The sequence below is a fragment of the Myotis davidii genome, unplaced genomic scaffold (assembly GCF_000327345.1).
Source record: "Myotis davidii unplaced genomic scaffold, ASM32734v1 scaffold1975, whole genome shotgun sequence".
In the NCBI taxonomy this organism is placed as follows: domain Eukaryota; kingdom Metazoa; phylum Chordata; class Mammalia; order Chiroptera; family Vespertilionidae; genus Myotis; species Myotis davidii.
In genome coordinates, this window is record NW_006286498.1 from 8,049 (window position 1) to 19,870 (window position 11,822).

The following is an 11,822-nucleotide window of genomic DNA, read 5'->3' on the forward strand; positions in this document are numbered from 1 at the left end:
TTCCATTTTTTGTTCTAAATAAAAACTCAAATGCTCAAAGCCACATGTTGTAATCACTGACACCTCAGCAGATGGCATGTAAACACAGAGCTCATTGAGCTGGAGCCTGAACTTACAGGCAAAGGATGTGGGCATAAAGGGGAAAACTCCCACTCGTCCTAAATGCCAGGAACCCAGTCACCTCCCCTGAGTACACAACCTTTCTGGTGGAAGGATTCACTTTCTTCTCCAAATGAAAATAGAATACAGCAGAGCACAAAAGGAATGAGGAGTGGAGACTGGGCTAGGGTCCAACTTTCTACCATGCATTTAGAAAACTACAGGCTCTTGTCAGCTTAAAGTAGCCAACTTTGATACTCTCATTCTCTGTCCAAAAATGCCTTTGTTATAATCAACTCTCTCCTCTCCTCTCCTCTCCTCTCCTCTCCTCTCCTCTCCTCTCCTCTCCTCTCCTCTTCTCTTCTCTCCTCCTCTCCCCCCTCCTCTATCTCCTCCTCCTCCTCCTCCTCCTCCTCTTCTTCTTCTTCTTCTTCTTCTTCTCTGTCTCTCTCTCTCTCTCTCTCTCTCTCAATTAATAAGAAAAGATCACTTCCTATCTAATATTCTAACAAGATTAAATTCTGTTTTTCCCCAGATCCCTCAAACATATCCTCTAAAGCAGTGTTTCTCAAACTATCTGTGAAGAAAAGCCAAGTCCCACCCCCTGCCAGATCTTCACAGACCAATAAAAGTGTAACAAAAATAAATTACTAAAAACGACATAAAATAAATAAAACAAGATACATAAAATATAAGTCAATTTTTTAGTATTAGATTCAACAGCCATAATATTACCCTGTCAGATTGCTCTAAAGGCTTATAAACTCAAACTCAATTACTTTCCTTATATCATCTCAGACTGGAAACAAACAGCAGACCAGCACCATTCCACACACACTTTGGGTAATACTGCTCTAAAGGTCTTTATAGTAAGTTATATTTTCTCTATACCATTTGTATACCCAATATCTTGTCCACAACACTACAAGAAAGACAGACTATACCCATAAGAACCTTATAACCGTATTGGACAGAACAAACTTGCACAGCTTATAACAATTAGCATGGTGGTAGAATAGGTGTTGTGACTGAGAATGAAGAGATATCAGAGTATGAGGGATTCAATACTCTGCATAGCATGGCCAGAGAAAGCCTTTCAGAAAAGGTGACTTTAAAACAATGATCTGAATGGTGATAAAGATCCAGTTATATGAGAATCAGGGAAAGTTCACGCAATGCATAGGGAGGAGTATGTACCAAGGTCCTGGGGCAAAAGAAAAGCTTGATACTTTCTCTGAATTGTCAGGAGGCAGTTTTGACTAGAGCAGAGTGAGTGACAAGATCCAGTTTATGTAAGGCTGTAGTAAGCTTGCTTAAGGAGTGTTAGCTTCAACAGTAACAGAAGGCTATTAAAGAATTTCAAGCAGAGAAGGGACATGATCTGATTTTTGCTTTAAAGCAGTGTCAAATAGATAGATCTTATGGTATTTAAATTATACCTAAGTATAGCTGTTAATAAAAAAAGGAGATCAGTGGCTATTTTTCTCACTAATAGCACTTACTGTATTTGTATATTCATACAAATAACTCTCACAGACCAAAGTGTCATGCGTTCAAGGACCAAGTTTGATATGGCTCACCATTGTACCAACAGATAGCACTTAAGACCTTTCAAAGTATATTTGCTGATTGGATTAGAGAATAAAACAGTGAGTGAATAATACAAGCAACTTGTAATCAAGTGCTAATTTATATGGTGCAATCTTCAACCCTACATATTATACCTTCCCAGGAGGATGAACCTGCTTCTAGAAGAAGATTTGTGTCTCTCATTATCAACCTGATAACTCGACTCACCACAATTACCATGCATTTCCCTATCAAAGCATCACCCAAATGAACAATTCCAATGGCACTAAAGGCAAAGCCAGGCTTCATCCAAATTGTGAGATAGATATTTGTCCTTGGCAGCCTTCCAACCCTCATTCTACTGCTTTTATCTTCCCTATAGGCAAACCACCTTTCCCATTTCTCACCCATAATCTACCATCAACTCAATGAAAGTCACTCAATGTATCTTGTGTGTTTACCTCTCTGTACAAAATACACTCTAACAATAGTATGATATGAAGGAAATCTCCACATAATATCTTAAAAATAAATGCTATGAAAGTAAGCCTTGAATATGCTTATTTCCAGCTCTCAATTATTCACACTGCCAGAAGGAAACTGATTTGCAGTATGTATAAATCAAAAGAGACATGATAATAATAAAGTCATCTGTATCTTTGGAGGACTGGGTTGTGTGGCTGTTCTCAAATCAGGGACAATCTGTGTTTGGATGCTAGTTGTACAGCCAATGTCTATAAAAGATGGCCTTGAAGAATTAATCAAAGGTAGCTTATAAGGCCCTATGTGAATGGCTTAGGCACAAAGGTCATGTTTGGTTTCATACAGTTGCATTCAGATGTGGGCAATAGTGCACTAGATCAAACAAACAGAGGTGATGCGATTGAGAAGTGATACAATTAATGAATTACAGCAGAACTTATAAATCGATATGAGTAGCTTCCCTCTCAAAGGAATAAATTCTGGAGATTATATCCATATTTCCAACAAATATTACCACTGTTACACAGAGGCAAATAGTCAAGTGCACTTAGAACATAGAAAGTGAGAAAGTAGAGTTTCTTTTTTTTAATTTATCTTTATTGTTGAAAGTATTAGAGATGTCCCCCTTTATCCCCATTAACCCCATCCACCCTATACCTGCCCCCCAGGCCTCCACCACACTATTATCTGTGTCCATGGGTTATGCATATCTACACTAATAAAAAAGGAACATGAAAATTAACCATCACTCTGCCACTCCACTACACCCACCAGCCAATCAGGAGCGAGTATGCAAATTAACCCAACTAAGATGGCGGCACCACGGAACTGGAGTGAGCAGAAAGCTTGGGTTGCCCCCGGCGGTGGAGGAAGTTAAGCTTCCCTCCTGCCCTGGCTGGCCCTGGGCTCTGCTCAAGGCTACCAAGTTTCAATTATAGAAGATAAATAAATCCCAGATACCTGCTTCCAGCCTGCTCTGGCCTCCACTCAAGGAGGCGCTGAAAAAAATAAAACATAGGGGCATGACCAGCCTGCAACAGCCATCAGCCCCTCACCCAGGCTGACCAGGCACCCCAGTAGGGACTCCCAGCCTGAAGGGGTATGGCCAGCCTGAAAATGGCCCTCAGCCCCTCACCTAGGTGGCCAGGCACCCCAGCGGGGACCTCAACCCTGAAGGGGGTGTGGCCAGCCTGAAAACGGCCCTCAGCCCCTCACCCAGGCTGGCCAGGCATCCCAGCAGGACCCCAACCCTGAGCTGGGACACCCTTCAGGGCAAACAAGCCAGCCCCCACCCATGCACCAGGTCTCTATCCTATATAATAAAAGGGTAATATGCAAATTGACCCTAACAGCAGAGCGACTGGGAATGACTGGTCACTATGACACACACTGACCACCAGGGGGCAGATGCTCAATGCAGGAGCTGCCCCCTGGTGGTCAGTGCACTCTGCTCACGAGTAGTTAAGAGCCAGCAGTCCCAGATTGTGAGAGGGATGTCCGACTGCCAGTTTAGGCCCAATCCCTGTAAATCGGTAGTAGGACACCCTTCAAGGGGTCCCAGATTGGAGAGGGTGCAGGCCAGGCTGAGGGACATCCCCCATGCATGAATTTTGTGCACAGGGCCACTAGTATCCATATGTGCTCTTTGGTTAATCTCTTCCCACCCCCACATTCCCTCTGAGATTAATCAGTCTATTCCATGCTTCTATATCTCTGGATCTATCTCTTACCCTTTAAGACAGCATGGAGGGACCTGGAGAGTATTATGCTAAGCAAAATAAGCCAGTCAGAGAAAGATAAGTATCACATGATCTCACTCATATGTGGACTCTAATGAACAAAATAAACTGATGAACAATACAGAAAAGTAGAGTTTCAAATCACCCTAACTGTGAGCAGTAGGACTGCCTCCAACCTTTGTCTTCTCTCATCTCTTTTTTTTTCTACTTTATTTTTTTAATGTATCTTTATTGTTGAAAGTATTACAGATGTCCCCTTTTGTCTTCCTTTAAACCCCTCCTACTCACCCCCAGGCCTTCACCACACTATTTGTGCCATGAGTCAAGCATATGTGCATATAAGTTATTTGTCTCTCATCTCTTTTAATCTCTCCTTCTGCACATAGTTTAATGAGCCAAGCAAAGGAAAAGATACCACTGTAACAGCTAAAAAAGCAAGAATTACAACCAAAGAGAGTTGGTGAAAAGTAAGGAACACTATAATTGATAAGTTTAGTCTAAGCACACAAATATCATTGAGTATCTGATCATCACTTCTATCTATTAAAATCCCTATAAAAATAACATGGGCTCAACAGAAATTTCACTTAGTACAGTATAGGATTTGGAACCTTGGAGTCATTTAGCAATGATGTTGTGGCATATACGCATATACTTATTACACAGAAGGCATAGGAAGGCATGTAATAATAAATAAGGACAAAAGCTCATTGGCGGTCAACAATATTCAAGACACTATGTAATAATTGGGGCACAAAAAAAGGGGACACACATTGGCCCTCTTACTATCTGGTAGAGATCACAGTAACAAATTTGATATCAATGTTTTTCATCTTTATTTTACTAAATGAAATGATTCTGGAAGAATAAAATTTCAAGAGAGATGGTGAGATGAAGTGATAAAGTATGTGCCCTTTCTAGATAAAGGTTAAAAATGGCATGGTGTGATTAGCACATGAGGTCTATTGAAAGAAATGGTATGGATGAGGCTAGTGGAGCATAAGATAACAGAAAATGGAAATCTTGAAGGCCAACTTAAGATTTTCAGCTGTTAATATAACTACAGAAAGTAGGAAATCCTTACAATGACTTGAGGAAAAGAATATTACACACTAACTGGTATTTTAGGAAGGTAAATTTATTATATGAAGAATAAACTGGAGAAGTAAAGAATTGAAAGAGGGAGTACCAACTAGGAAGCTAGGAAAATAATCAAACCTACTTGTGCCTCACCCAGTGACTCAGTAAGCCTAAAGTGCCATTAATTAAAAGAAGGGATACAGGAAGAGGAAGAGATTTTGAGGAAATATAATATGAACAGTAATAATGATTTAAAGACAAGGATCAGAGGAGGAGAGCCAGACCTCTGCCCTAATACAACCCTGCCTACCATTTGTCCTTTTTCTCCCAAATTGCTCATATCATCACATACCTATTGAAGGTTTGGTGGTCAGCTTTGCTGAATTAGTGTTTTTACTGAGGTTTTACGGAGATTCAGGCTTCAATTTTCAAAATGTCATGGACTATGCTTGTCCACAACTACAACAGAATATACCAATATGTGAAAGAAAACAAAACATGTTTTAAAACAATAGAACAGAAGCAGAAGGAAGACTAAGAGGCAGACAGTTTTTGCTCCACAGCTAACAACTCTATCCTAACTTCCTTCTTTCTACTGTCATTCTTCACCCTTTTATTTTATTTGTTTACCTATTTTATGTGCTTTGTGGTCGTTCCTTTTACGTTAGTCTTTTTACAGAGGATTGAGAGATATTTGGCATTTACATCCAAATCTGAGTTTGGTGTGTTAACACTTCAAAAAGAGAAATCTAGCAATTTTAATTTTTACAATATTGGGGGCTGTCAGTGGCCGCTTGAACTGTGGAATTTAGCAGTATTTGATATTTGATACAAAAATAAAATTCTTTTTCAAGATAGCATAAATAGAAGGATGATGAAGAGTTAACAAACTCCCTCCTATTAGCAGAAACAACTCTTTTTGTATCCCCCTTTCTACTGTTCACCTCTTCCCTCTCTTCCTCTTCTACTTCCTTTAATGTTTCTTGGTCAGCTTTGCTGCATTAGTTTTTTTCAGAGTTTGGGGGAGAATCCAGTCTTGATTATCTCAATCTTGAGGCCTGTGGTTTGCTGCATCTAAATGCTGGGCACCGGGACAACATTTAAGCCATAAAATCTGATTACATTACAAACAAGCAAAACGTTCGCAAATGGGCCAGAGGGAAAAGTAGGACCAGAAGCCAGCCAACTCTTGTCCTTTAGGAACAAGTCTCTCTTTTCATCGTGCTAAATACATGTTATCTCATTTCTTTTTTTCTACTACACTTCTGCTCTCTCCATTTTGTCCATGAGGCTATGTTAGTGCTTTCTGCCCATATAGACAGATAAGCTTTCATGGCAGTCAGTAGGAGCTAGTGACGTGTAGGTCTTCCCTTCCAGAAGAACAGTCTGAGGCGATCTTCCCCTGGCTTGATTTGTGCTGCTATGGACACATTTCATCCCCCAAGAACAGCCAGGTTGATTCCAGTCTGGGGTGTGCCAGAACTCATTTCCAGGTATATTTGTCATAAACATTGGTTGACTGAAAAACTTCTAGGTATTCAGTAGTATGGTTTATGTGTGGTAGAAAGATGGGTGCAGAGCATGCCTATGAAGATATTTCTAAATTCAATATGTTTGTTGGAGAGGAAGACACCCAAGTGGGAATATGTAGGGCCTATGTGGTAGAGTGAAGCCTCCTGAGAGTAAATGGAGGTGATTGGTAAGGTGAACTCGAGTTGGACCCTTCCTTTTAGTAACTCCACCAAGAGAAGGACAGTGAGGGAAAACCTTTCTGGAAAGGTGTGGCATGGTGTGTAAACAGACAGAAGTGCTGGATCTTACGCTGTAAGGAAGATGTGAGATTTCTGAGATATTTTATCTCCCTCCCTTTAACTAATTCTCCATTGTCATTTTAACTTACTCTATTAGGTAAACAGGGGTGAGATGTTTATCAAAGTGTGAGAGACACAAGAGATAGTGCATCCTAGTACATGCTGTGGCGGTTGACTTTGGAGACCAGGATGGTGGCAGAGCATTCTTAGCTCCTTTCTTTCAAGGAAGGGAGCTCCACTTTTCCAGCCCAGGCTCTTAAGATGTGGGAGAGCACCAGAGAGCCCTCTCTTTACCCTCACCAGCAAGGAGGTGGGAAGTTGGTCAATTTTTTTTTTATAAATACTTGTTAATTGACAAATATGGTTTGGCACAGTAAATTAATTAAAGACATTTGCTAAATTTTGTCCTTGGCTCTTTGTATACTAGAGGCCAGGTACATGAAATTCGTACACAGGGGGTGGGGGATCCCTCAGCCCAGCCTGCACCCTCTCCAATCCAGGATCCCTCGGGGGATGTCCAACTGCTGGTTTAGGCCTGATCCTGCAGTCAGACATCCCTCTGGCAATCCAAGACTGCTGGCTCCAAATAGCTCTCCTGCCTGCCTGCCTGATTGTCCCTAACTGCCTCTGCCTGCTGGCCTGATGCCCCTAACTGCTCCCCTGCCAGCCTGATCACTCCTAACTTCCCTCCCCTGCCAGCCTGATCACCCCTAACCACCTCTGCCTTGGCCTTTGCCACCATGGTTTTGTCCAGAAGGATGTCTGGAAGATAACCAGTCTAATTAGCATATTACCCTTTTATTAGTATAAATATGTTTAGAGGGTAGGAGTGAGGAGTTGGGTAACAGGCTTAAGCCCCCACTGGAGCCTGCAGTAGGTTTCATACACAAGCAAGCCTCTCTACTGATTACAGTGCAGGGGGAAGAAATGGGAGAAAACACTGAGTCTTAGTTTCTTTCATGAAGGAAGCCTTTGGAAGAAAAGTCATCCTAACAAGTTAATATTAATTTTACAAATACTTTGTGATTATCTGAAAGGAGTTATGACTCTCAGTGATGCAAAATATTTGGCTTTGCCCAGTCTCCATTGACTCATATCCCACTTGTAAAAGGAAGAAGAAGCGAGCTGTAAGTAATAACTGAAAAAGCTGTTTTGCTAAAATGGTTTCTAAGACTACCTTGTTGCCCATGTTAAAGAAATGTAAAACTAAAAGAAATGGAGGTAGGGGTGGTGACTAGAGAAGTACACAAGATGGGGGGGGGGGGTCCTGTATATTAGTTACATTCATGTGTTCAGTTTGTAAAAATTCATCAGGTTATATACTTAAAGATAGATACACTTTTCTATATGATTATTATACTTCAATAAAAACTTATAAAGCAAAAAAGAAAACGTTAGAGAACTAACAGGAATTTTTAGCAATATGGATATATACATTTATCAAAATTCATTGAATGGTACATTTAAGACTCGGGGGATAGAAGAGGATGGCAGCCAGTGTGTCTCAGTGGTTGAGTGTCAACCTATGAACGAGGAGTTCACAGTTTGATTCCCAGTCAGGGCATGTTGCAGACTCAATCCTCAGTCGGGGGTGAGCAGGAGGCAGTCAATCAATGATTCACTTTCATCATTGATGTTTCTATCTCTCTCCCTCTCCCTTCCTCTCTGAAATCAATAAAAGAATATATATTTTTTTAAATACAGGGGGCAAGTGATATCTCATTGTGGTTTTGATTTTCATTTCCCACAAAGAGATATAATTCACACCTGTCAGACTGGCTATTATCAATAAACCTAACAAACAACAGTGTTGGCAATAATTTGGAGAAAAGAGAACCCTCATGCACTGTTGGTAGGATTGTATATTGGTGCAGCCACTATGTAAAACAGTGTGGAGGTTCCTCAAAAAATAGAACTATCATATGACCCAGATATTCCACTTCTGGATATATGTCGGAAGAAATCCAAAACCCTAATTTGAAAAAAAAAATACGCATCCTTATATTCCTTGCAGCATTATTTACAATAGCCAAGATATGGAAGTAACCTAAGTGACCATCAATAGGCAAATGGATAAAGAAGATTTAGTACATATGTACAATGGTATATTACTCATTCATAACAAAAAGTGAAATCTTGCCATTTGCAACAACATGGATGGACCTAGAGGACATTATGCAAAGTGAAATGAGTCAAAAAAAGAAAGATAAATACCATATTATTTCACTTACAGGGGGAATTTTAAAAACAAAATAAACAAACAAAACAAACTTGTAGCTAGAGAATACAAATTGATGGTCTCCAGATGAGGTTGTAGGTTGAGGGGATGGATGATAAAGGGGAAGAGATTAAGAAACACAAATTAGCAGTTACAAAATAGTCACAGGGATGTAAAGTGCAGCTTAGGGAATATAGCCAATAACAGTATAATAATTATGTATGGTGCTGGGTGGGTACTAGACTTATCAAGGGTATTTGTAAGTGATATAAATGTTGATTCACTATGCTGTACACCTGGAAGTAATATAATCCTATACCGGCAGTCCTCAGATTACATTGGACTCAACGTATGTCATTTCATGGTTGCATCGCCATCTCCCATTTATAGTATTTATAAAAAAAAAAAGTTCCATCATTTCGATGTATGTACATATGTGCTTTATGTTTTTTATTATTTATTTACCACAAGTAATGGTCAGGAATTATCTTTCTTCTAAAATTTTTTTACTGTTTCACTTCATTACTGCTGCATATGTGCTCCATGTGAGTGACGTAGGTGCTTATTTAGGTGGGTTCTGACTTATGGCAAAAATCGCGTTACATTGCACCATAGAAACTGATCTCCGATGTAACCCGAGGACCTACTGTATCCATATATGAGAACATTTTATACTGTTCCACTTATTACTGTTAGTGTCATTATTAGTACTTTTCTTCCTTTGCGAGTACTGCTCAGCCAGAAGCTGGGCTTAGGGCTGGCCAGCGCAGTGGTGGCGGCAGGAGCCTCTCCTGCCTCCACAGCTGCACTAAAGATCTCCGACTGATGGCTTAGGCCCACTTCCTGTCAGGAGTCGGACATCCCCTAAGAGCTCCCAGACTGTGAGAGGGTGCAGGCCGGGCTAAGGGACCTCCCCCACCCCAAGTGCACGAATTTCATGCACCGGCCCTCTAGTATTGTATATAAACTGTAACTGAAAATGTAAATACATATATATATATTGTTGAATGTAATTTTTACTCAACAAAGAAGAAAAAAAGGAAGGAAGGAAGGAAGGAAGGAAGGAAGGAAGGAAGGAAGAAGGAAAGAAGGGAGGGAGGAAACTGCAAACAAACATTGAATTCTCGTTAATGATCAGCATGCAGAAGTCTTTTGCTGTGAAGTAAAGAAATGTCTACATAGGGGGAAAATGACACATATGTAATACCTTAATCAAAAAGCAATTTTAGAAAAAGATTAAATGAGATAATGCATCTAATCACTACGTTGTACACCTGAAACTAACATAACATTGTATGTCAACTGTAATTGAAAGAAAAATAAATGGAATAAAAATATAACAATCCAAAAAAAAAGAAAATATCTGACTTCTGGATATGAGAAATGATTTAATATAAAATTATAAATATAAGAAAATGCAAAATTGGCACAGGTAAATTGATGAATTGTGATTAATAACTATTAAATTTTAGAAAAAGCAAAAAAAAATATTACAAGATGGTTATGACTGGGGTTAAGAGACCCTTAGAACATCTTTAATTTCAGCTAACTGCTAAGTTTGCATACTCTTCTTGTAAGCTAGATTTTTCCTCCTAAAAAAGATTTTAAAAAAAATTTAAAAACAAAAAAAAATGTCTACCACTTACTTTGAAATGTATCCAAAACATGAAATGGATTGATAAATAAATAGAAAAATACTAATTGTAAAATATGAGAAGTAACTATATGAATGTTCACTGTACTGTTCTTTCAACTTTTCTGTATATTTGAAAACCTTATACTAAAATGTTGGGAAGGAGAATCTAAAGAAAGGAGGAAGAGTTCTCCTCACTTCTTTACGAATATAAATGTTGGCTTCAGCCCATTGAGGACTCAAATGCATCAGCAGTAATTAGCAAGAGACAGGTATCCGGCAAAAATAGTGCAATTCCTGGGAGAGGAGTCCTAGAAAATAGCAATGCCCAGTAGAACTGGTGGTGCCCAGGTGGAGATGGCTTGATGTGAACCTGAAGAGATTCCATCAGGAGGCCGAGGTGGCAGAGACACCAGACTGTAGCCAAAGCAAGAGAAGAAAATGGTGGGTGCTATGAAGTAGATGTCAAGACTCATTTATACACACCTGTGAGACATACCCGGGGGTTTGTACCATCATATACAACCAAACAATCAGTTTTCCTCTTTGGTATTTCTATGTCACAAATGTTGAAAGTACTCCTCATTAGAATCTAAAGCAATCTTCTGTGTTTGGCATGTTAAGCTGAAGAAAATATTTCATTCCTCTAGTTGAGGTCAAACTTTTTCAATATTGTCCAGTTACATGAAGCATTGTATATGTACTCAATAAAGAAACCCTAATTATACAGGTAAATTAAACAAATCAAAACATCTTCTTGAAGTTGGCACAAATGTTTGTCCTTGGCACAGCTACACTAAATAAACACACAGTCACTAAAATGAAAGAATGCATATCGTCTCCAGATGCTTATAGTTTCAGAGACATAGTACCTTAAGAATTAGTCCATATCCAGGGTTTTCTGTTTTTTGTTTGTCATTGTTGTTTTTATTGAGATATAATTGGCATATAACACTGTGTCCAGGGTTTTCTTCATTGTTATATTAAAGAGTGACCCTAGAGAAGGAACTTTCATTTCCCCCCTTCACATTCTAATCAACAGACACTGTACATAAAAACTCAACGTCCTATAATCATGATTCTTTTCTATCTCTTTTTAGGGTTTTACCGACATTTTGCTAGAAAGAGTCATGCATGGAGGAGCTAACATTACAGGATTCCAGATTGTCAACAATGAAAACCCTATGGTT

The 11,822-nt window shown here is 39.4% G+C and overlaps 1 protein-coding gene across 1 annotated transcript in view; it reads left to right on the top strand.

The window, feature by feature from the left end:
• Positions 1 to 11,822, top strand: part of GRIA3 (glutamate ionotropic receptor AMPA type subunit 3) — a gene marked incomplete at its 5' end in the record, with an annotated part of 128,499 nt that overhangs the window by 5,854 nt on the left and 110,823 nt on the right. Inside the window, 1 exon segment of the mRNA XM_015560206.1 lies at positions 11,733 to 11,822. This exon segment is cut by the window's right edge and continues 102 nt beyond it. Within this exon segment, the coding sequence (XP_015415692.1) occupies positions 11,733 to 11,822 (90 nt within the window).